At 44.8% G+C, this 26,835-nt stretch overlaps 1 protein-coding gene across 1 annotated transcript in view; it reads right to left on the bottom strand.

Moving 5' to 3' along the window:
- Positions 1-24,409, bottom strand: part of LOC115132298 (metabotropic glutamate receptor 4-like) — a 206,698-nt gene extending 182,289 nt beyond the window's left edge. The window contains exon 1 of the mRNA XM_065021085.1: positions 23,321-24,409. Coding sequence (XP_064877157.1) covers positions 23,321-23,866 — 546 coding nt within the window. The 5' untranslated portion in view covers positions 23,867-24,409. The remainder of the gene's footprint in view (positions 1-23,320) is intronic.
- Positions 24,410-26,835: the final 2,426 nt, after the last annotated feature.

The raw sequence follows: 26,835 nt of genomic DNA, 5'->3' as shown, positions 1-26,835 counted from the left end.
TGTGTGACAGGCCTCTTATCTTAATTGCAATTGCAATCAACTATTAAACATGTCCTATCGATTACAAGTCAAATCTGGCACTAAATGCATTTACCTTAACATTTCAGTTTATATAAGATCATTGTTATTAGCCAAACAATGCATAATCAAATACATAATCAGACTATGACATTTAAAATTGAATTGCATGAGTTTGCACGGATTAAATTAAGCTAAGATCTCTGAAACATTGATCTGTTGAAAACAGTTGTAACAGATTGTTAGGGAATATACTACACAGACGGTATTTTTAGTGTCTGGTGTAACTGTGCTCTTTAGTCAATTCACTAAACACTAGACTTGCCAAGGACTGGATGCATTGAACAGCAGCATCATAAAGTAATGTAAATAGTTCTGTAGTTTATAAATCTGTGCCAATTATAATCCATCCCCATGAAATCCTGCAACTATTAAAACACCAGTACATTACAGACCCCCTCTCAGTCCTCATAAACACTACACTCCCCTGGTCCACATTGCATGACCATAACCTCATAAATTCCTGTCTCCATTAGTTAGAACCTCAACGCCACTGGTTTCACAATGAACTCCCTGTCATGAATGATCATACAGGAGTTTTTAAAAACATGCCGCAAGCTTTCTCATAAGGATGAGGGCAATGCGTTCTGTATGAAGCACAGGCTGCAGAGCCAGACCTAAAATGAAAAAGTGAGCTGTCGTGTGAAAAAGGCTACACCACGACCTGGTCCCACTCACACCTACACTGCAGATCTGTCTCTCACTGGAGCTCATCAAGAGAAAGAAAAAGGCACTGCTTAAATCCCCAATAGTCTAGTTAAATAGTTCATTCCCCTTATTTTGTCAGCTAAGTTGCAGAAAAGAGAAGCAGGGCGGTGAAAGGAGCCGGTAGAACATCACTGTGTACGCCAGTTAAGGGGCAACAGAGAGAGAATGTGTGCGTACGCTCCCGCTCACAATTACTCGGAGCTAGCTAACATTGCTAACATCTCTAAGCCATGCAGGGAGGTTGGTTCTGGGTTTTGTGTCTACCCTTTCCCTCTCCTTTCCCCTTCGCCTCTTGATGCTGATGCACACAGGCAGCTCACTTCTCAAAGTCCCAGCAAACCAGCCCTTTTCACCTGAGCAGGTCTTCGAAGTTTAAAATCTGTTTGGAAGGAGAGTGAGATAGAAAATGTAATGATGCAATCTGTATCTCCAGAATAAGAGTTACTGGTGTATCTGTTTGTTAGAGAAACTGATGGCCATCTCCTTCTGCCTCTGGCTGTGCATCTGTAAAAAGTTCAACAGGCAAGTATTCTTGACAGCTTTTTTGATGTAGTGCCTAAAGAGAAACATGCACCAGCTATAGGCCTACTTCCATTACATCAAATAAGCTTCTATTATAAGAAAGTCCCACTTAGTAATTAGTATTTTGTCATCTCCTCTATGACTTTCATTTTTTGCAAAGAACAACATGGACGGGTTTATGGATGGGTAGGTTTTGCTTGAACATCAACATCAATATGTTGGAGGTCAAGATCAAGTTCAAGATCCAAGATATCCATTCTCAGAAAAAATGGTCAATGTCATCACAACATTTGATTGTCCACCTCTTCACGGAATTTTGGCAAACAATAGGTATGGTTCTTAGAAACCTGCATGTACTAGGACACTTCATGTTGTTCATGTTCACTTCATCAAAGCAGCAGAATAGGATGGACATGCACATAATGTGGCCACTATCAGGCCTCCTATAGGACCATATCAAACACATTTCCCTAAGAGCACTGACACATGTCACATAGCATTACTAACCCCATTATGGGCAATGACAGGAGATGTAGTCAATGCTATTGCTCAGTCAAATTAGGTTTGACAGGAAACAGTTTTTGCGTCAATCTTCTCTTATTTGTTATTCGTGGGGACGGACTGGAAAACATAAATACACAGTATGGTTTTATCAGGTTTTTCTTGAAGACATTCTAGTGGTTTAGAATGTGTGGGTAGAGGTAAGAATACATGTTTTAGCATAAATACCACTGTTCTAAGCTTAGTGTAGCCTATATTTTCCCCAGTTTTGTCAAAGTAGTACAGATTGAATTTAAATGAATATTTATTTGTATTTAAGCATCGTGGTTGACTTTGGACTTTTAGCAGAACAGTCTGTCTCCCTTAGACTAAAATGAATTCACAATAACTAATTGTTTGCCAAATAAAGCCCAGTTGATATAGTAGCTTCATTGAGCTCCATCTATAAGATTACCTTGTCTTAGACTTGCTGAGTTTTCATATTCCCCTTCCACTTATCCCATATATCTTAGTCCGATATTAATTTTCTCAGGCTTTGAGATGAAAATCAATGAAGGTGTCAGAGGACTCGGCCAATGATATGGAGCACTCTGTTTCACACGTGTTTGTTTTTGCCCGAAGCAGCAACAGCAGCAGCCAGACCCATTGAAAGCATCAGTGTCAAGATCTGATGCTTCTATTTAGACTCAGTAATTGATTAAGTGTGAGAACAGTACACAGTTAGGTAGGTAATGTATTCAGTGAGTCAATGCCTCTGCCCCTTACACCACCATGGCACACACTGTAATTGCTTTTAGAGGGGCCCCAGACCAGACTGATGGTCTCAAACAGGAGACGAGTGAGTGGCTGTTAAGATGTGTCTTGTTAAGGGAGACAGTTTGTCCCATGAGGGCACCCTGGTGGAAGTAAAGAATGGACCATCCTGTTTATAAACAGAGGTTATCCACCAGTGAGTGGCTGTTATGATGTGTCTTGTTAAGGGAGACAGTTTGTCCCAAGAGGGCACCCTGGTGGAAGTAAAGAATGGACCATCCTGTTTATAAACAGAGGTTATCCACCAGTGAGTGGCTGTTATGATGTGTCTTGTTAAGGGAGACAGTTTGTCCCAAGAGGGCACCCTGGTGGAAGTAAAGAATGGACCATCCTGTTTATAAACAGAGGTTATCCACCAGTGAGTGGCTGTTATGATGTGTCTTGTTAAGGGAGACAGTTTGTCCCAAGAGGGCACCCTGGTGGAAGTAAAGAATGGACCATCCTGTTTATAAACAGAGGTTATCCACCAGGGCACTAGAAAATTAGCCTTCATCTTGTTGTCGATCAGCTTAATGGTTATTGGTAATAACATTTGTGCTCCCTCACAAGAAATGTGGTACAGCTGCAATGACTTGAAGGTTTTTTATGGTCCTTCGAGCGGTATGGTTTTACAGTTTTACATGCAAAGAGTGTGGAATGTTGTTGTCTACCTATTTCAATTAACTTATTGTAATTCATTCTGGATAAGAGTGTCTGTCTGCTAAGTGACTACAATGTTAATATCTGTATTGAGACAGTGAGAACTGACATTCTGCAAGAAGCTGTGCATATATACAGTGGGGGGCTGAAATGATTGACACCTTTGATAAAGATGAGCTATAATGACTGTATAAAATAAATCATTTAAATACTGAGCTACAGTATATTGTGTGCTCCAAGTAACACTTTTTTTCCTCTCACAATGGAAGGTGTCAAAATTATTGGCACCCCTATAGATTCTTATAAAGTAGCCAAAAGTCCAGTATTTGGTCCTATATTCCTGGCACACAATGACTACATCAAGATTATGACTCTACAAACTTGATGGATGCATTTGCAGTTCGTTTTGGTTGTGTTTCAGATTATTTTGTGTCCAATAGAAATTAATGATAAATAATGTATTGTGTATTTTGGAGTCACTTTTATTGTAAATAATAACATAATATGCTTCTATAATACGTTTCTAAACACACAAGTTTGTAGAGTCACAAGCTTGATGTAGTCATTTCATGCTAGGAATATGGGACAAAATTATAAACTTTTGACTACTTGAGATATAAATATCTTTAGGGGTGTCAATAATTTTGACCCCTACCTTTTTGAGAAAAAAATATTGTTCTTGTTAAACAAAATCTCTTTCTCTGAGCAATTGTATTAGTATAAAATTATATAATTTCACATTTTTTTTGCATACAATATAGCTCAGTATTTGAATAATTTATTTTATACAGTCATTATTGCTCATCTTTATCATGGGTGTCAATCATTTCGGATCCCACTGTATGTGGGAGGAACGATCCTACAGGGGCAGGCAAATGGAGAAATGGAGATGAACTGTATCCAATTAATAATTTATATACTGTACACTATTCCTGAAGTACTGGGGGAAAGTAGTGAGAGGGTCAGAGACTGGATGAGAGATATATGACAGCTTTTGGACTCACTCACCAGACAAAAACAATTAGCTATTAATGAGACTTCAGCTAATAAAAAAAGAAAAGCAAGGAGGACAATATTTCAACCTGAACCTAAAAAGAATCCAAGTATATTTGATAAATATTTATTCTCTAAAGAAACAGACTGAATAGCATTGTTATACAGTAAGGGATTTTTCAATCACCCGACCTCAAAAGCAACAGACTACTAAAATAATCCAGCCGTGTAAAGCTCACTAACAAATAAATCACTTCATTTATGCAAATATTCCTATATCCTTCATGCACTCTCTAGCAGTTCTCCTAAGCTCCATACTGTGTTTAAAATGGGTTAGCCTACAGTTGCATGAAATGGCATATTGGCAAATGAATGGACTTCGTCTCTTCATCTCTGATTCTGTTATTAGTGAAATATTTAATTTTGCAACAATAACCTAATAGCCAACCTCTTGATTCAGTTTAACACTTGAGAAAGAGCTAGAAGGGCAACAGTGTCCCACTGTGCAAGCATCACTGTAAAGCTTAAGCGTTTTTCAATCTGGTTTTAAAGTGCCATTCAAATAGGATTATAACGCCTCTCATGTTTGCCCTGTGACTCTGATATCTGATGTATTTTACTGAATTCATGTCAGATAATCAAATTACCCCTCGAAATGGTCCAGATGCACTGCATAACGGAAAAGACATAGCAATTTCTCTGTGAGAGCTGCATTAAATACATGTACAATGCTACTTAACATCAAGTCAGAAATATTGTTATTGTTTCACCAGATGTCGTAACATCGCTTTGCAAACTCTTGAGGGTAATTCAGTGACCTCCTCAAACAGCATCCTCTTCTACGGCTATATTGCTATAAAGACACATCGATTCTTTCTGTTGGTTGTTGGTTGGTTTTGTTTAATAAAAGTTGATGAAATACTGCAAATACTGTTGACCTTTACCTACAGGTACTTTCCACTATTGGAAACTGTTTTCATTTTAAAAAGCAATAGCTTACCATTTTGTTAGCTACGTCTTTCACAAATACTGTATATTTATCATGACACAAGGCGAGACCCAGATGCAGACACAGGAGGCAGATGGTTGGAGTTTAAGATGTTTAATAATCCAAAAAGGAGTAGGCAAGAGAATGGTCGTGGACAGTCAAAAGGTCAAAACCAGTTCAGAGTCCAGGAGGTACAGAGTGGAAGACAGGCTTGAGGTCAAGGCAGGCAGAATGGTCAGGCAGGTGGGTACAGAGTCCAGAACAGGCTAGGGTAAAAATCGGGAGGACTAGAAAAAGGAGAATGCCAAAAGCAGGAGAACAGGAAAACGCTGGTTGACTTGGAAATACAAGACGAACTGGCACAGAAAGACAGGAAACACAGAGATAAATACACTGGGGAAAATATTTTTTAAAACAAGCGACACCTGGAGGGGGTAGAGGCAATAACAAGGACAGGTGAAACAGATCAGGGTGTGACAGTAACACCCCCCCCCCCCGGCCCCAGGGGCGCCACCTGGTCCTACCTGGGCGCATACCTGGCTGACCGGGGTGTCGGCAGTGAAAATCGCCGATGAGGGCCGGGTCCAGGATGTCTTTAACAGGGACCCAGCACCTCTCCAACGGGCCATAACCCTCCCAATCAACCAGGTACTGGAAACCCCTGCCCCGTGGTCGAACTCTCAGGAGGCGTCTCACCGTGTACGCTGTCTGGCCATCGATGACCTGGGGGGAGGGATGGGCCTGGAAACAGAAGACAAAGGACTGTGAGACACGGGCTTAATCCGAGACACATGGAAGGTAGGGTGAATACGGAGGGTACGGGGTAACACAAGATGGACAGCAGTGGATCTCAGGACTCTGGAGACAGGAAAAGGACCAATGAAATGGGGAGACAGCTTGAGGGACTCTACCCGAAGTGGCAAATCCCAAGTGGAAAGCCATACCCTCTGGCGACGGTCCGCTTGTCGATGATACATGGAGTTAGTCTTGAGAATAGCCACCCTGGCCCTTCTCCAGGTACGTCGACAGCGCCGAACAAACATATGGGCCGAGGGTACGCTGACCTCCCGCTCTTGTTCCGGAAGAGTGGAGGCTGATACCCCATGGAGCACTCGAAAGGGGAGAGTCCCGTGGCAGAACAGGGAAGGGTGTTCCGGGCATACTCCACCCAGACCAGTTGACGGCTCCAGGTAGTGGGGTTGGTTGAGACCAGGCATCTTAAGGTGGTCTCCAGGTCCTGATTAGCTCGCTCCGACTGGCCGTTTGATTGGGGATGGAATCCAGAGGATAGACTTACCGATGCCCTAATAAGGGTGCAGAATGCCATCCAAAACTGTGACGAGAATTGAGGACCCCGGCCGGAAACCATATCCACCAGGAGACCATGGATGCAGAAGATTGCTGGGCCGTTTCCTTGGTAGAGGGTAGTTTAGGGAGAGGGGTGAAATGAGCGGCCTTAGAAAACCGATCCACCACTGTCAGAATGACGGTGTTGCCATCAGACGGGGGAAGCCCAGTGAAAATGTTCAAAGATATATGGGACCAGGGACGATGAGGGACCAGTAGTGCCTGAACAAGGTCAGAAGGAGCTTGCCTTGGAGTCTTGTTCTGGGCGCACACCATGCATGCGGCGACGAAGGCAGAGACATCAGGAACCATTGTGGGCCACCAGAAACGTTGTCGAAGGAAGGCAGGGGTAAGGCGGGAACCAGGATGACAGGTTAGCCTGGAAGAATGAGCCCATTCCAGGACCCGGGACCAGACTGAGTTGGGGACAAACAGCCGGTTGGCCGGGCCCCCTTCAGGTCCAGGCTGGGATCATTGTGCGAACTTCAATACCCCAATCCACAGTGGCTGCTAGGCATGAGGTAGGGAGAATGGTTTCGAGAGAATGGTTTCGGTGACCGAGGGTATGGCAGAGGAACTGTATAGGTGAGCGAGAGCATCAGGCTTCACATTTTTGGACCCTGGGCGTTAGGAAATGGTGAAGCTGAATCTGGTAAACAGAGTCCACCGGTCCTGCCTAGAGTTAAAGCGCTTGGCTGTACGGAGATATTCAAAATTGTTATGGTTGGTCCAGACCAAGAATGGCTGATCTGCTCCTTCCAGCCAGTGCCTCTACTCTTCCAACGCCATCTTGACCACCAGGAGTCAAGATGGGACAGGACGGCCCCCACTCCAACATCAGAGGCATCCACCTCAATCACAAATTAAGGCGGCAGGTCCGGATGGATGAGGATGGGTGCTGTTGTGAACCGATGCTTCAGGTCCACGAAGACTTTGGGAGAAGTGAGAGCCGAGAGGGGGGCCGCCAGGGTGCTGTAACCCCGAATTAAACAGAGGTAGAAGTTTGCAAATCCTAGGAAACGTTGCAACTGCACCCTGGATGTAGGTTGAGGCCAATCCACCACTGCTTTCGCCTTTCCAGGATCCATCTGAACATTACTCTCAGCAATGACATATCCCAGAAAAGTGTTTGTAGAGAGGTGGAACTCACACTTCTCGGCTTTCATGAACAGTTGGTTCTCCAGGAGGCGCTGAATGACCTGCCTGACGTGAAGAATATGTTCTTGGGCAGACCGGGGGGTAAAACAGGATGACGAACACAAAACCTTGACGAACACAAAACTGTTGAGCATGTCCCGGAGCACATCATTTACCAAATCCTGAAAAACTGCGGGGGTGTTGGTGAGTCGGTATGACCTGATACTCATAATGTCCACTGGCTGTGTTGAAGGCTGTCTTCCACTCATCCCCTTCACGAATCTGAACCATGTGGTAGGCATTCCGAAGGTCCAACTTGGAAAAAATGGTGGTCCCCTGGAGAAGTTCAAAAGCTGAGGAGAGGAGTGGTAAGGGGTAACGATGTTTTACAGTAATGTAATTCAGTCCCAGGTAGTCAATGCACAGAAGCAGAGTCTTGTCCTTCTTCTCCACAAAGAAAAACCCTGCGCCGGCAGGAGATGCAGACAGACAGACGGCCCCAGTAGCCAGAGACTCCTCTATGTACTCCTCCATAGCCTTGGTCTCCAGCCCGGATAGAAAATATAGCCGACCTCGTGGTGGTGTGGTGCCTGGGATAAGATCAATGGCACAATCATAAGGACGGTGCGGGGTTAAAGAAGTTGCACGTGCCTTACTAAAAACTTCAAGTAGGTCATGATACTCAGTGGGAATGACAGAAACATCCAAAGCCTTGCTTACGTCCTGAGGAAGACGTCTGGGGGAAGGCTGTGCTGCTTAAAGACAGTGGGAATGGCAAAGTGGGCTCCAACCCATGATGGAGCTTGTGGTCCAGTCAATAACAGGGTTATGTTATGGAGCAAAGAAAACCCCAAGACAACAGGAATATAGGGAGATTCAATGAGGAGGAACTGTATTGTCTCACTGTGGTTACCGGAAATACATATTTGAATGGGAACAGAACAATGGGTGACTCCACCTATTGAGTGGCCGTCCAGTGCCCTGGCATCCATGGGAACCAAGAGAGGTAGAATGGAAATACCTAGCTCAGAAGCAATAGTAGCATCCATAAAACTTTAATCTGCCCCAGTCAATAAGCACTCAGAGAGACTTAGATTGGCCTCCCCACAGCACAAGCACAAAGAAAGGTGTACGGGTGATGGGAATTAGGGAACTCCCAGTCTGGCTCACCAAAGTACTTGTATCCACCAAAGACAAGGGTTTCCTAACAGGGAAGGTTAGGAAACTGCCCCTCCACAGTACAGACATCAGTTGGAATTCAGCCTACGTGAGCGTTCCCCAACCGATATCCTAGCTCTTCCCAATTGCATAGGCTCAGAAGAATCCAACTCACCCGTCATTGATAATTCACGAGGGAGCTCGGGTGGCTTTGGATCCTCTTGGGAAAACTGCCTTTGTGAACTTCCAGATTCCTTCGAAGGTGACTGAGCCATAGCGGGTGAACGAGTGTGCCCGAGGCCAGACCTCCTCTCACTCCTGCGTTCCCTTAATAAGCGTCCATCAATTTTAATGGTTAGGGCGATGAGGTAGTCGAGATCCACCAGCAATTCCCGAGCAGCTCATCTTTTACCACCTCGGATAATCCATGAAGAAAGGTATCGAAGAGAGACTCCAGATTCCAGGCACTATCGACGGACAACGTGCGAAAATCAACCACATAGTCTGCCACACTATGGGAGTTTTGCCGTAAATCAAGAAGTTTACTGGCCGCCTCTCTCCCGGATACCAGAGACTCGTATACCTTCTTTGCCTCCGCCATGAATTCCTCCAGATGACACAAAGGGTGGATTGCTGCTCCCAAACAGAGGTGGCCTAAGAAAGCACTCTTCCCCACATTAGCGTAATAATACTACGTAATACGCTATCTTCAATCGGTACCGAGGGAACGAAGATGGCTGTAGCTCAAAAATAAGCGAGCACTGAGAAAGGAAGCCCCGAAAGGTACCATGATCTCCAGAATATCGCTAGGGGAACAAGGGTAGGCTGTACCAACTCACCACTAAAAGGAAAAAATGCACTGGGAAGTTGGTGTCTCTCAGGGATGGCAGATAGCCTATGAGTTAACTCCTTAATTAGCTCCATAGTAGCCTTAAACTCTTGGTCGTGGCGTTCTGTCAGAGAACGAAGCCCTTCCAGAAGGTCCTGTAACAACTCCTCATGTCTCCTAATGGTGGCTCCCTGCCGGGAGACAGTGTGGCGAAGCTGGTCCAGGTCGGCTGGGTCTGTCATGGCCAGTTCATACTATCATGACACAAGATGAGACCCAGATGCAGATGGTTGGAGTTTAAGATGTTTAATAATCCAAAAAGGAGTAGGCAAGAGAATTGTCGTGGACAGGCAAAAGGTCAAAACCAGTTCAGAGTGCAGGAGGTACAGAGTGGCAGTCAGGCTCGAGGTCAAGGCAGGCAGAATAGTCAGGCTGGTGGGTACAGAGTCCAGGCAAGGGTCAAAGCCGAGAGGACTATAAAAAGGAATATAGCAAAGGCAGGAGTATGGTGATAAAACGCTGGCTGACTTGGAACATACAAGACAAACTGGCACAGAGAGACAGGAAACACAGGGATAAATACACTGGGGAAAACAAGCGACACCTGGAGGGGGTGGAGACAATAACAAGGACATGGGAAACAGATCAGGGTGTGACAATATTTTCATATTTTCTCTGGAAAATGACTCATGCCTTTGCTATTTACACAGAAACTCTGGGGAGAACTGAGATGGCATTAACAAGATTATCACCAAATCCCCCTAAGATTCAGATAATAACGTATCTGATCAGAGGGGTTTTGTTCCATCCTCAAGTTGTTCTTAGAACTTGTCTAATCGCAATAAAGTGTTTCAAGTGTCACTAATTTCATGTTATTTTCTGGAAACACAAAATATCAGCATGTTTAACAGGAGTGGCATGTAACAATTGGTCTATCCTAAATAAAAATGTATTTAAGGGTTGTCAGGTATAAATGTAATACTTTGCCCAAGCATTTTAATAAATAAGACTGAGATTCAATGGGTTATTAAAATACCTTTTGTTTGACTTTGGAAGTGGTTAGAAGTACATCACTTCTTTAGATTGCCTGTGCTTTCCTTTCTGCAATGTTAGGCACTGGACTTACTGTACAGTCGAGCTCTAGCAGAGGTCAATGGAAACATTTGGCTTGATCTGGTGTGCTCTAGACTCCATATAATTAAAAAGACTTAGGAGTAAATCTGGGGTCAAACAGAAAATAGAAGCTTGCCATCTTTGAACACCTGGAAACAACCTACCTGATTTAGAAAACCCTGAACAGTCAAATTAATTGTAACCCTTCTGCAATGATTAAACTGACCCTTGATTGGCATTGCGAATATATCTCATCAGTTACTGTGTTTAGGACAGCTGCCAATGACACTAGACAGTGCATTTCTGTGGTTCTGAGCCTGTGGAGCGTGCCTTGGTCTATAGAGAGGAGAGGACTGGCCAACATGTCAAACTGGCATATTAAATCATTAAAAGCAGGGCTGAGGAGCTGCAGTGTCCTTGAGGATGACCCTAGGAGTACTGGGCTGACATATCCAGCCGGCCACACACTCACTTCACCTTCCTCTAATGGCCTCTCCACAGCTGGAGCAGTGACAGCAAACACAGAAAAGAGGGATTCCGAATGTTTAGAGCACTAGATCTGGAGGGGAATGTAAAGGTTTGATCGATCGTCTCAAAGGTGAAAGGGTCTGTTGATTGGAGCAGGCTATCTGAGGGGACAGAGCTGCCCAGAGCTACTCCGTTATGATTGAGATAGTTGTGGCAGTAAGGTATAGACAGTTCCCATGCAGTAGGGGGTCAACCTGTAGATAACCATTTATCTTACTGCACATACAATATCCTTTCACCACTGTCGCTGGATGTACTTGAAGACCTTCCATTCATAATTACCCAACCCATAGTGTGCGTCTGAAATGGCACCCTATTCCCTACATAGTGCGCTACTTTTTATCAAAGCCTGCATAGAGCTCTGGTCAAACGTATAGTGCACAATGTGGAATAGGGTGCCATTTCAGACCAAACCATAGAGTGATCACAATAACTATCAGATCAGATGATCTATTCCTGTATGCGAGTCAAATAAAGGTACAATGAATGAAGTAGACCTGACTACATACAATAAACCACCTCAGGGCGTGCCACACCACTACAGGGTCAAAGTTGAAAAGACACAAACAGAGTTTCTTAGGAACAAGATTTCACACATGACCTACCTAGCAGCCTCCAAGAAATGTTTAGCATATTTTCAGGCCCACTTAACTGAGAAACGCTTGACAACAAACCCCTTAGCTGGGAAAGTGCTGTGGTCTGTTTAAATAAGTACAGCTCCAGCTTGACAGGGCACAATCCTAGCAAAAACTCATGTACTGCACTGTAATCAGCTGAATTCTTTGTTATTTCCTAGTGGTCTATGCTTTGTGTTGCAGTGTTTATAGAAAGCCAAAACCAGGTACCGTGTTATTTCAGGCTACCATACTGGTGCTCTTGCATGAATGGATCCTCGTCCGACACAGTGAGTATGGTGGCATCCTAGGTCAGGGACATAGTGGATACAGACGCCTTTTTCCAAACTTCTCAACTATTGTCTGCAAGAGCCCAGATGAGATAGCCTATGTACCAAAATAAAAACAGCATTTTGGTACATTTATCTTAATTTAACTGTCACAGCCTCAACCATGTGTGAAATCAATGCCAATATGGACCAACTTTCCTTCCATCGTGTAGCTTCAAACATTGCCTTTCAACAGCAGGAAAAAGACGAGGGTACAATTTCAGGAAACAGAGTATGCTGTCACAACAGTTCCCAGCCCCAGGTTCAATACCTACGAGGTGTGTTGTGTTTGTATGGGAGGGGGTCCTCACAGCTTGATTTTTAATAATTGTATGGGACAAATAATACAAGTAACATAGGAGTACAAAACAAGCCCAGAGTCTGTGTTCTGTGTAGGGATTTATTATAGGCTTTGTCTCTTTTACTGACTGAAAGAGGTCTGGGAAGAGATCATTAGCCAGTAAATGAGAAGTAATCCTTCTCTGACTGTCTGCTAATGTTGGTGTGTACGTACAAATGTTTTGAGCGGGAGCGTGTCTTAATGTTTATGCCCTTCCATTTGTTCTGTCCTGACATTGTTCTCTATTATGATGTAATATCAGAAATACCATGAAAATGTAATACCGTTACTATATCTCAGCATTTAGTTTCAAGACAACATTTGTGAAACTTTACAAAACAATTTAACACATTGTGTATGCTGAAGGTCACTAATGCACTAATGTAATACAAAGCAGATAAATATTCAAACTTTTGAATTAATATTCTGTGTCCTAGTTATCAGATGTTGAAATGGTCATTTGTAATGGAACATCGTGACTGCCTCAGAGAAGAGAGAGAGAGAGAGAATTCCTCTGTGTGATGGAGGATAGATGATTCATAAAAGCTAGCTACCATGTTGTCCGATGTGCTCATAGACTGGATGATGTCCAAGCTTCTTACGGTAGCCTGGGGGAGCCCAAACTCACACTAGTCTAGTGTATAAAACTTGATGTTATCCTAGGGAAATTCTGTTTCCATAGCTAGGGCTGACATCAACTGCATAATCAAAACAGTTCCTTTGTGAGAAGGTGTTAAAGTTCACAGTTAGCCATTGTTATGTAAAGGTTCGCTGAAAAGTACCAGTGGCCTGGATTAGGCTCCAGGTGAGAGCATGTCCACCGGAGCCATGGTCCAGTGAGACACGGGTCCCGGCCCACGTAGATGTAAACAGGAATGTCTGAGCCTTTAGGATAAAACACTTGGGTAAATCCTGTATGCACCATCTCTGTCACTGCTTCAGGCTAGGTAGAGGACATGGGATGGCACAGGAGGGAATTGGACAGACATAGAAAATCTTAGATCAACACAAGTTGACCCTCATTATGCAAAAATTGCAGTGCATTTGCATTTTTTAGTGGTTATGTTTTTACATTCATAATTCAGGCAATGTCTGAATGTGTGCAGCGATTAAAACAGAGAGTCTGTCAATATAGCATATTAGCTGATACCGTCACTCTGATGTAAAACTTGCAGTGTTGGGGGTAACGCATTACAAAGTAACGCATTACAGTAATAATATTACTTTTTGCGGTAACAAGTAATATAATGGAGTGCTGTTCCAATTCGAGAAATAATATTACAGTTACTGATCAAAGATAGTTTGTTACTTTTTTATCATTCTATTCCTATTACATTTATTGATCCAAATAAAATATTTGTTATGATTATTATTCCCTCTCTGTTGACGCAATATACAAAAATCCCCCCGCCACAGATGGTAATTGTTTTCGTCTTGAGTCTGATGTCCTCTCACCAAGTTCCTGTTAAAGCACGCATGCACTACTACTAACTGCTTTAGTGAGGGAGATGAAAAATGGCAGAAGCATCTAAAGCATAGAGTTTCTCAGCGTGGAAGTATTCCCATTACATTGATTTGGTAGGAGAACAAAATGACAAGAATATAGTTGTAAAATGTAAACTGTGCCCAGGCGAAAAACACCTCTCCACTGCTCGAAACACAACCTCCAATCTCTTGAAGCACCTGCAAAAGCAACATGCCAAGACAAAACTCATAGCGAAAGACCCCCCAAGGCCTGACCACTGCTGCTGAAGATGACTGTAGGCCTACCTCATACAAGCAACCAAAGCTTGATTTTAATGGTTCAGGGGGAAAATCTGTAACCCAGGGAGAGCTTAACAAGCTTGTAGTTGGGTATGGAGGCTAGTTGTGTTGGTGAATAGGCTTACCTAGTGTAACGTTGACATTGTTTACAATGAGCGCAACGTTTTGAGGTCTAATGCAAAAGTAATATAACGAGTAGTGTAACTAAATACTTTTCCCAGGAAGTAAAGTAATTTGTTACTGTTAAAATAAGTAATAGGTAATATATTACCTTTTTTGTTGTTGTAGCAACCCCAACACGGGTCCCTTCTCCATTAAAATGTCACCACTCCAAGACTCTAACAGTCATCGATCACATTAATTCAAATATATTTCACCTACCAACAACCGTCTGGTCCGTCTCTCCATCTGTACAACAAAACATCTATATGTGGTATCTCATTTACATTACATTACATTTAAGTCATTTAGCAGACGCTCTTATCCAGAGCGACTTACAAATTGGTGCATTCACCTTATGACATCCAGTGGAACAGCCACTTTACAATAGTGCATCTAAATCTTTTAAGGGGGGTGAGAAGGATTACTTTATCCTATCCTAGGTATTCCTTAAAGAGGTGGGGTTTCAGGTGTCTCCGGAAGGTGGTGATTGACTCCGCTGTCCTGGCGTCGTGAGGGAGTTTGTTCCATCATTGGGGGGCCAGAGCAGCGAACAGTTTTGACTGGGCTGAGCGGGAACTGTACTTCCTCAGTGGTAGGGAGGCGAGCAGGCCAGAGGTGGATGAACGCAGTGCCCTTGTTTGGGTGTAGGGCCTGATCAGAGCCTGGAGGTACTGAGGTGCCGTTCCCTCACAGCTCCGTAGGCAAGCACCATGGTCTTGTAGCGGATGCGAGCTTCAACTGGAAGCCAGTGGAGAGAGCGGAGGAGCGGGGTGACGTGAGAGAACTTGGGAAGGTTGAACACCAGACGGGCTGCGGCGTTCTGGATGAGTTGTAGGGGTTTAATGGCACAGGCAGGGAGCCCAGCCAACAGCGAGTTGCAGTAATCCAGACGGGAGATGACAAGTGCCTGGATTAGGACCTGCGCCGCTTCCTGTGTGAGGCAGGGTCGTACTCTGCGGATGTTGTAGAGCATGAACCTACAGGAACGGGCCACCGCCTTGATGTTAGTTGAGAACGACAGGGTGTTGTCCAGGATCACGCCAAGGTTCTTAGCGCTCTGGGAGGAGGACACAATGGAGTTGTCAACCGTGATGGCGAGATCATGGAACGGGCAGTCCTTCCCTGGGAGGAAGAGCAGCTCTGTCTTGCCGAGGTTCAGCTTGAGGTGGTGATCCGTCATCCACACTGATATGTCTGCCAGACATGCAGAGATGCGATTCGCCACCTGGTCATCAGAAGGGGGAAAGGAGAAGATTAATTGTGTGTCGTCTGCATAGCAATGATAGGAGAGACCATGTGAGGTTATGACAGAGCCAAGTGACTTGGTGTATAGCGAGAATAGGAGAGGGCCTAGAACAGAGCCCTGGGGGACACCAGTGGTGAGAGCACGTGGTGAGGAGACAGATTCTCGTCACGCCACCTGGTAGGAGCGACCTGTCAGGTAGGACGCAATCCAAGCGTGGGCCGCGCCGGAGATGCCCAACTCGGAGAGGGTGGAGAGGAGGATCTGATGGTTCACAGTATCGAAGGCAGCCGATAGGTCTAGAAGGATGAGAGCAGAGGAGAGAGAGTTAGCTTTAGCAGTGCGGAGCGCCTCCGTGATACAGAGAAGAGCAGTCTCAGTTGAATGACTTGAAACCTGACTGATTTGGATCAAGAAGGTCATTCTGAGAGAGATAGCGGGAGAGCTGGCCAAGGACGGCACGTTCAAGAGTTTTGGAGAGAAAAGAAAGAAGGGATACTGGTCTGTAGTTGTTGACATCGGAGGGATCGAGTGTAGGTTTTTTCAGAAGGGGTGCAACTCTCGCTCTCTTGAAGATGGAAGGGACGTAGCCAGCGGTCAGGGATGAGTTGATGAGCGAGGTGAGGTAAGGGAGAAGGTCTCCGGAAATGGTCTGGAGAAGAGAGGAGGGGATAGGGTCAAGCGGGCAGGTTGTTGGGCGGCCGGCCGTCACAAGACGCGAGATTTCATCTGGAGAGAGAGGGGAGAAAGAGGTCAGAGCACAGGGTAGGGCAGTGTGAGCAGAACCAGCGGTGTCGTTTGACTTAGCAAATGAGGATCGGATGTCGTCGACCTTCTTTTCAAAATGGTTGACGAAGTCATCTGCAGAGAGGGGAGGGGGGGAGGGGGAGGAGGATTCAGGAGGGAGGAGAAGGTGGCAAAGAGCTTCCTAGGGTTAGAGGCAGATGCTTGGAATTTAGAGTGGTGGAAAGTGGCTTTAGCAGCAGAGACAGAAGAGGAAAATGTAGAGAGGAGGGAGTGAAAGGATGCCAGGTCCGCAGGGAGGCGAGTTTTCCTCCATTTCCGCTCAGCTGCCCGGAGCCCTGTTCTGTGAGCTCGCAATGAGTCGTCGAGCCACGGAGCGGGAGGGGAGGACCGAGCCGGCCTGGAGGATAGGGGACATAGAGAGTCAAAGGATGCAGAAAGGGAGGAGAGGAGGGTTGAGGAGGCAGAATCAGGAGATAGGTTGGAGAAGGTTTGAGCAGAGGGAAGAGATGATAGGATGGAAGAGGAGAGAGTAGCGGGGGAGAGAGAGCGAAGGTTGGGACGGCGCGATACCATCCGAGTAGGGGCAGTGTGGGAAGTGTTGGATGAGAGCGAGAGGGAAAAGGATACAAGGTAGTGGTCGGAGACTTGGAGGGGAGTTGCAATGAGGTTAGTGGAAGAACAGCATCGAGTAAAGATGAGGTCGAGCGTATTGCCTGCCTTGTGAGTAGGGGGAAGGTGAGAGGGTGAGGACAAAAGAGGAGAGGAGTGGAAAGAAGGAGGCAGAGAGGAATGAGTCAAAGGTAGACGTGGGGAGGTTAAAGTCGCCCAGAACTGTGAGAGGTGAGCCGTCCTCAGGAAAGGAGCTTATCAAGGCATCAAGCTCATTGATGAACTCTCCGAGGGAACCTGGAGGGCGATGAATGATAAGGATGTTAAGCTTGAAAGGGCTGGTAACTGTGACAGCATGGAATTCAAAGGAGGCGATAGACAGATGGGTAAGGGGAGAAAGAGAGAATGACCACTTGGGAGAGATGAGGATCCCGGTGCCACCACCCCGCTGACCAGAAGCTCTCGGGGTGTGCGAGAACACGTGGGCGGACGAAGAGAGAGCAGTAGGAGTAGCAGTGTTATCTGTGGTGATCCATGTTTCCGTCAGTGCCAAGAAGTCGAGGGACTGGAGGGAGGCATAGGCTGAGATGAACTCTGCCTTGTTGGCCGCAGATCGGCAGTTCCAGAGGCTACCGGAGACCTGGAACTCCACGTGGGTCGTGCGCGCTGGGACCACCAGATTAGGTGGCCGCGGCCACGCGGTGTGGAGCGTTTGTATGGTCTGTGCAGAGAGGAGAGAACAGGGATAGACAGACACATAGTTGACAGGCTACAGAAGAGGCTACGCTAATGCAAAGGAGATTGGAATGACAAGTGGACTACACGTCTCGAATGTTCAGAAAGTTAAGCTTACGTAGCAAGAATCTTATTGACTAAAATGATTAAAATGATACAGTACTGCTGAAGTAGGCTAGCTGGCAGGCAGCAGGTCCAGCAGGGGGGGGGGGGGGGGCAGCTGCAAGTCACTAATCCTGAGTTCTTTTCGAGGGAACTGTGTGATAGCTGGGCTCTGTTTTGGAGATGTGGCTGTTTAAAGAGTTATAGGGAAAGCCTGAACAGGGTAATACCTAGGCTTAGTGGTGTTAGATTTGGAGACAGGGGGAAAGCAGTAGTGGCAGCTCTGAGACATGCTCACAATGTCTCAGATGGCATCAATAGTATTGAGAAGTTCTTGAAACTCACTCTTTGAATTTGTGGCACTGTAAATTGTCAGTAAATGAATTGTAACTGAGTTAAATCAAAAGATTTACTGATAATTTACAGTGTCATAAAGTCAAAGAGTGAACTTCAAGAAGAGTTGAAGAAGCCATGTACAGTAATTGGAGAAAATGCAGTATATTAATAGAATGATTGTAACACTGGATTTTCTCCAAAACAATCCTGTCTTTTCACAAGGGGAAGGGTATGAGGTTATTCGATAAACACACAGTGTTGTACATTATTTATGTTGTATGTGGAATGTGTTAAAGAATAAATGAATGTAGGTATTATGCCCTGAGAATACACAATGTAAAATCAGGGCTATTCCACCATAACAGAGTGATGCTGAGATTTTTCACTTTAAAATGATTGCTAAGTTAAACTAACCATACAGCTCTATGCCCAAGGATGACTTTCAACAACGTCTACTGACATTTTTACAAAAATACATCTACTTGAAAAACAGTGCAAATGCACTGTTCATTAATTAAATATGTTTTTATGTGCATAGATTGGTATTGTTTGTTTAACTTTGCAATCATTTGTTTTTGTTTGGCATACATTTTAAAGTAAAACATTTATAATGGGGTGGAATTGTCCATGACTATGCTGAAGGTTGCAACATTGGAGCTGTTATCACAGTTGTAGCTTGTCCTGTGTGTCTACCAAAGCACTATATCTCCTTTGCTGTTAAAACCAGTGCTGAAGGTGTTAGTCTTTACAGACGTGTAGTGAATCATTTCAATTACCTCTCTCATAAAGAGGAACAGACCCAGAAAATTAAACCATCCGCTTTAAAAAATAAATAAAAACTAACAACATCCTCCCCTCCCCACCATGCCATGTTTCCTCCGTAGACCTGCAGACTTACACTAATGAAATGCCAGAAATGTATGAGTGAACCCCGGTGACCAGCACACATGTGGAGACCACTGCATCGTGCCCCTTCGCCATTACAGCTGGTGTTCCAGCTTTCTGTGGTGGGACTCGGATAGATGTAGATAAAACAGAGCAAAACTAGGAGGCATGTTTCCGGGCACGCATCTCTTATGGCTGGACTGGGAATTGGCAACTGGGGCCAGGGTCGGTTAAGCGACTTGAGTCTAAACTAATCCTGACTGAAGGAGCTGCTCCGCTGTGGCAGGAGCTCTGCATGAGTGGGAACAGCCGCAATGAACAGTGAGAAAGACAGCTGCAAGGATCAGGTCTGCCCCAATTGTAAAAGTCCTGTTGAGTGGCATGGATAAAACCCTGGCATAACCACTGGCCTGTAAACCCTCAGAAAACAATTGCTTGCAAGTCTTTTGAGCCTTTTGGTTTGCTTCCCTTGTTTGCTTTGCTTGCACAGGATTTTGAAAGTCACAGGCGAGTAGAGAGTTCCCTTTTTTGGAATTATTGGGCATGGATGGGCAGGTAAAGGGATGGAATGGTTGGCTTGAATGACCTGATGTAGTGTGGCTGCACCAAATTACACTTCAGAATAGTTTTTCACTTAGTCAGAATCAGTTCTCCTGGCCAGGCTTCTCTCCTGAATTGCCACAGAGCTACGACGCTGAGGATCCGTGAAGGTGACAGGGCACACCTTGGGAGGCCTGTCTCAGGGTGATAAAGAGAGCTACTGGCTACTGAGGTAGCTACTGAGAGCGTAGCTAATGAATACTACTCACTACACAAGCCAAACTAGCTGTGGTGTAGTTGTGCTTCAGTATTCATCTTCATTCAGTCTAGTTTTGCCAAATACTCAGCTACTGACTTGACCCAAAAATTCTCAAAGACATATAATTGAAAATCATTCTGATTCCACACATTCCCTACAGCAAGGTCTTTGTACAATTCCCTGTAAAAGTCTGCACAGCAATGTAGAGGAGTCCTGCACACAGAGCAGAGTCATCCTTTCATCACATATTCTAAATGTATTTATTTTTGTCTTTTACAGCCCATGATAGTTCCTGCGGTAATCTAGAGTGAACGGTGTCAACATGTTGAGATGCTGAGAGGAGGAAGGTACAGCACCTGAGGGTGTACCATCTCTGTCTCTAATGAGGGAAGAAAAAGGGCCGCAAGGTCTCTCTGCTTCACAGACAGCACAACAGACAGCTAGTTAACCCTCCTCTTACAGCTACCTTCAGGCTCCCCTGTCTTCTCCTTTGAGCTCCTCTCACCTTCCTCCCCTCTCATCTCTGAAGGCATCCTCCCTTCTGCTTAGAAGGCAGAGGTAGACACGTGTGTAGGCTGTTTGTGCGGTAGCAGACTGTACACCTGAGTGGAGGTGGCCGAAGCGCCCCTTTCCTTCTCTGAGAACATATGCTTGTCTCAGCAACACAACATAACCCACAATCATGACTGCCCATGTACATTGTGACATTGTGACAGTGCTGATACAGTAGCCTACACATGACCGAGAGAAACGCTGATATGCACGAAGCCAGAAACGCATCTCCAAGAGATGATCACAAAGCTAGAACCTAACTAAAGCCAGCTTCATCATGACTGGGTAATCAAATGCATTCGCTACAGCGTCAAAACCAGCCCTGTGCTAATTAGCCTGGGTGCTAGCACACTTTTCTCCTGCTTATGTTGCAGTAAAAGACCCAACTGATGAGAACATCACTGAGCATGAGCAGACAGGGCCAACCATGGAGGGAGGGAGCTTTCAAACCCCAACTGGATCCCTAGGCGGACATTACGTAATCTGGAAGTAAAATATTCATGCAGCACAATAGGGACGGGATCCTGCCTACTGCTCGGGAGTGCTGAGTTAACACTTTACCGAGCCTCAGCCACTTTAAGACTGGGAGAGGGAAGTAGGGAAGAAAGAAAGAAGCATTCTGACAACAACAGCACGCATGTTATGGCCACTACCCTTAGGCTCATAAAGGACATGGAAAAGAACAGCAATAAGAAGGGTTGTATAAACCACAGTGATATGTAACTGTTGAGCTTGCCTTGCGTGTTCAAACCAAGCAAATTATGGATGAGTCAGATCCCCTAACTCATGTACGGGAAATAGTTGACTCACCAAGAGTTTCTTGGGTATAGCTTTCAGTATGTGAGGCTGGGACAGCCCTATCCTCAGCTAGACTGCAAGTGCTGAGAAGCTCACTTAGTTTCTAGTTTTAAAATAAATAAAGTGCATTTTGAAGTGCAAAAACCTGCAAGTGTCCATGTGGAGCTAGAAACAGTCAGTAAAGGCTCTCTGACCTATATCGAATTGTAAAGGAAGTGTACAGACTATATCTTTATTCAGAGCTCACCTAGTGACCTGCACTAAGCTGTGTACTACTTGGCCATCAGCCCTTCATAATTGCACTGAATTAGAAACCAGTGCAATCTTCTCCAAACATCTTTCTGTAGACTGCCTCCCACTTTGATCAACCCTCTCACCACCATCCTCCAATCATCTGAAGAACACACACTCATTCCTGGATGAAAGGGGGAAAAAACATAGGTTGTGCAGATGAAAGATATCAGGTCAAGCTCTTGAAATCATTAGAAACAGGAGAAGTATCTATCTGCGGAGGAGTCCTTATATGGAGCTAATTATAGTGACGTGATCCAGCGCCAGGCAGGCTGAGGCAGGCCAGCATGATGTGAGCATGGCACTGGTAAACAGAGGCGTCATGCCCATATGGGGGGCACAAGGGCACATGCCCCCTCAGATTTGTCCTGTTAAATTAATTACTAAACTTAACCACATTTTATCATAATTATTTATAAAAAATATCTGTCAGCTGTATTTTGCACACTGACTTTACCAGGCAAGAGAGTACCTCCCCTATCCTTCCTAGTCAGTGGTTCCTTCCAAGGTGCACCACAGAGCAAAAATATGCTAGGCAGGACCTTAGATATTCTAGTGAGTGTTGACAGTATCGTCAGTGGAGGAGGAGAGGGTGTTGAGTGACACACACAGCGTTTGATTTGATTTGATCTTCTGGTGATGGGCAGGACTCGCAGGACGTATGTTTGTAAATGGATTTGATCAAGCTATGTAGCCTATTGATTCCTCCTTGATGAATAAATAGAATAAACATGTTTAGTTGTTTCCCTGTAATACTAGCCACTAGCAATTTCATGAAGTTGGCTTTAGCTAGCTGTCTAGATACGTTCCCAATCTCCCAACCTCCCAACAAGCTACCAAGCCATTTCATGCTATCAATCAAGTTAGAATAGTTTGTCTAACTATCTTAGCTGGCAAGGTTGCTCGACTTTCGAAAAGCAAGCAATTTCTAAATGTACTGAAAGAGACTCACATTCCTTTCAATATTTTACCCAGAGTTTAGCAGAGATACATTGAAGCATATTTAGGGTTATGATGCGATATACCAGTGTTGCAGTTGTAACTAAACTCCCAAGGCATAAAAGTTCTTAAATAATCAAAGTGCATCATTCATTAAAATGACAATTGAACAGATAAAGAGGTAAGCTTAGCTAACCTAGACATACATTTTTTTTTTTTTACATAGAACTAGGCATAAGGATTGCAATAGAATTAGTCTCTCGATTGTAGGAAAAAGTTTTATTTTTGGACTGGAAGTACAGTATATGGTAACAGCTAGCATGCTTTTGTTCTTTGTAATATCACCTAAGAGAGATGACATGGGGTAAAAAGACTAATATAGAAAGTGGTGATTGTTTTTGCTTGTTTTATCACATCAACATGTCCATATTGTTGGAAAATGGGACAATAGATATAACCTTTCTCCTTTCATGAAAACACTTGCAAACCCTTTTTACCAGAAAAAGCAACCTAACCTTTTATTGACACCCATCACAAAGAATTATACATGCTTCAGCCAATTGCATCACAGATCTCCGTCCCAGTGCATTCATAGTAGAGTATGTAATCTCAGCGCAAGTGTGCTGCCAGCCTACAAACGCCTGTTGGGAGAAACTACTTTCATAGCCACCACCATCATTCATAGCCATTAACCAGAAAGTGTAAACTGAAAGGCACTTACCCTGAAGAGCCGCAGGATATTGGCAACCATGATTGACACAGAGCTGGCAGAGGCCCCGATGACACCCACCACCCTCTCAGGCTTGGTGATGATGGGCGGCCCGCCGCTCAGGCACTTGATGTCCGTCCCGTCCTTCTCAATGAGAGCCTGGACGAAGGTGAGCGACTGCTCCAGGGCGTGGGTGTCCCGGGAACAGGTATCCAGGATCCTGGCACCCAGAGTAATGTTGGGCAGCAGCTCATGGTCGTTGTTGATGCGGTCCAGTGCAAACAGCATGGCCTCCAGTCTGTGGATCCCCTTCTCCTTCTTCAGCTCCCCACAGGCTTTACCATCGTTGCCTCTGGCGTGTACCGGGAAGAGGCCACCAAGAGAGATATCCCCATCTATGCGGATGGAGTTGAGGTGTTTGTGGCCAGGTGTCTTTGGCTTGGCCCCCAGGACTACCAGGATACAGCAGGCCAGGAGCAGAACCTGACAGGGCCCAGCCAGACTACCTCTGTGGCAGCCAGTCTGCCCCCTCTTCATACAGCTTCCCAGAAGATTCATGACGGAAGGCTAAGCTAAACCTGCATCCAACTAAATTGAGTCCCTTCGAAAAATGAAGAAAAAAAACCCACAAACAAATGTCCTGTAGGTCAGCCGCAATATCCTTCAGAGAACAGAACTCTCTTCAGAAGTCACTTCTCATGTCTCTCAGCTCTGACACCATCTCAGTAATACTAATTAGCTTTCTCTCTCTCTTTCTCTCTCTGCTGGTGCTGCTGCAGTCTACAGCTGTGACACCTCTCTCTCTCTCTCTCTCTCTATCCACTTCCTTGTGGGGTATTCTCTCTCCCGGCTCTTGGGGAATGTAGACGGTGTGGAGTTACTAAACCGATCGGGGCGAGTCGGGAGTGGGTCCGTGGAGAGACATCTTAGGGAGAACAAAGGTGGGATATAAGCCTCCTCTTTTCTGCTCCTCCAGAGCCGGTCAGGGGTGTTTATCTTCTCTCTCTCACCCCCCTGGAGCAGGCAGAAAGTCTAGAGTCAGCCCAAGCAGGCCTGCAGGTACTCAGACATGGCCTCCCACCTCGAGCTCAGAAAGACAGCAGACTCCTGAAAGATTAAAGGAGAAAGGAATGAGATTCTGAGAAAAAGACAGGAGTAAGAGAGAGCTCTGTTTAAAAAACAGATGAGATGAAATGGGATTTCATTGGGTCTAATCAACAATAGATTTTTCCCAGCGTGCACGGCTTTGAAGGGATATGCTGCATATTACTTTCCCACATGGTCCTGATAACAATTACTGAGACTCTCAATTGTTGTTATCTCCCACGCACTGCTTTCAGTTCAATGAAACATGAAATACATTTTTCACAAACTCTCTTCTATGATAAAAGGCAGATAAGAAGCAGAGTCTACTTCTTCATTGCTTTTACATTTCATAAACATATCTGAGGATATGCAACAGCACTGGAGGGTCACGGTTTCTATCAGATAGTGGATAGAAATATTCAAGCAGAAAAATCCCCAAGCCTACTGCATTAGTAGAAATGCCTGTTGGGATATTTCCATTTTACACCTTCGCTTCACTTGCTTTTAGAGCACTGTTATGAAGGCTATGGGCATAACTGATTCAGAGCCTAGCTGGCACGAGTGCATAGGCTGCTTAGTAAACACATCCCAATCTCTTCATGTGGAGAGCAGACCCACTGGGCAAAAACGGGTTGAATCAACATCATTTCAACCAAAAAAATGATGTGAAGATGTTGAATCGTTGATTGGATTTGCAAAAAGTCATCAACTTAAGGGCATTTAGTCTACCTAAATCCAATTGCATGGTGAATTTTTTTGTTGATTTCACATTGAATTCACATTATGTTGATAACTCAAACAAATGTAAATCAAAACTTGACGTTGAACTGACATCTGTGCCCAGTGGGATGGTGTTTAACCAAAGGGTTATAAAATATCCTGCTTCAAATTGAGAATGCAGGATGTTCATAATCTAAGGAGGGATGTTCCCTGACTGATGAAGACATCTGCTTGCACCCCACATTCCCCTCGCTCAGTTCTCCTCTCCAAACCTATCATCTCAGCTGTATGACTTCTGTTTCTATTTGGACACTAGCAGAAGCACACTTTGGTGTGTGTGTGTGTGTTGCTGACGAGGGTGTCGTCCCCCAACAGCAGACATTTCCACTGTGCCAGACTAATAAAGTGGTGGATGTGTGCTCAGTCTGTCTCTGTTCTCTGCCCCTCTGTCTCCGTGTGTGTCTCTCTCTCTCTCTCCTGCCTCTCACTCTTTCCACCCCCCATCCCTCTCTTCCTCTCTTTCATTGACTTTCCCAGGCATAGCCAATCAGTCCAACAGCAACTGCCTAACAGGCTTCCCACATACTGCGCTAAGCCACAACTGGCATGTCCTGTGATGGAGGATAGGAAGGGCACCTGGCAGGAAACAGGTCAACATAAAAGGAGATACATGCTGCTCCTTAACCCCAACAATGGGTAGTAGGGTTCCTCTGTTGTGGCTTTGATGTCCCTGATTATAGTTACAGGAAGAGAGTGGTTTACGGGAATAGATGCTTTCTCCAGACCCGTATCAGCTAACAGGTTTTCTAGTATATAGTATTGGGGGCTTGAGGTTGGATAAAGATGTGCAGATATGGCTGATTTAAATATAACTGCCTTAGCTTGCTGCCTTGCCTCGTGAATTAAAGACGGCACTGCAGGCACATGCAGCTTCTGTTATTTTCGCCATCAAATAGTAAGGACATCCCGCTCCAGTAACTGTACAGTAAGTAGACACAGAGAGAGGCCTAGCTGCTTTACGCTGGCTTCTCCTGTCCTGCTGGGATCCAAAAGGAGATATTTATATCGACACGCTCAGATCAGCCTCCTAAAACACAGCATCCATAATGGATGAAGGCTCAGCTGAAGCACAACATCTAGTTCTGGAGAGAGGGATGGGGGGGGACTAAGGACTGAGGGGGGATACAACGTACAAAGCTTTTGTTAAGGAAAGAGGGGGAGAGATGAAGAGAGATGGAGCGAGATGAAACAGATGCAGCACAGGGTCCATGGAGGATAATAAGGCTGGCTAAGGGGGACACTCACTTACTCACTTCCTTCTACATTTAGCAGTTGATCTTATCCGGAGTGACTTAGTTACAGATGACTTACATTCATCTTAAGATAGCTAGGTAAGACAATCACATTATCATAGTCGCAGTAAGTAAATTTTTCTCAATAAAGAAGTTATCAGCAAAGTCAGCAGGCTACAAGAAGGAAAAGACGAGAGCAAGTTGTATTCATTTTTCTAACGCCCAGGAAGCTCAGAATCAAAATCAGCTCTGCAAGCGTTATAATGTCAATATGCTTAGTTGTGATGACATTCACAAAATGTTTAAGTTATGTTGCACAATACATTCCCTTAATGTTGTAAGAATGAATACATTTTATGACATCGATAGCACATTTGTTGTAGGTTTAACATAATATCCCACTGATGTTCACGCAATGTATATTTTTCC

This window comes from Oncorhynchus nerka, linkage group LG7 (assembly GCF_034236695.1).
Source record: "Oncorhynchus nerka isolate Pitt River linkage group LG7, Oner_Uvic_2.0, whole genome shotgun sequence".
Classification (NCBI taxonomy): domain Eukaryota; kingdom Metazoa; phylum Chordata; class Actinopteri; order Salmoniformes; family Salmonidae; genus Oncorhynchus; species Oncorhynchus nerka.
Note: the sequence above shows the minus strand (reverse complement) of the source record. Positions and strands in the feature narration are given on the sequence as shown.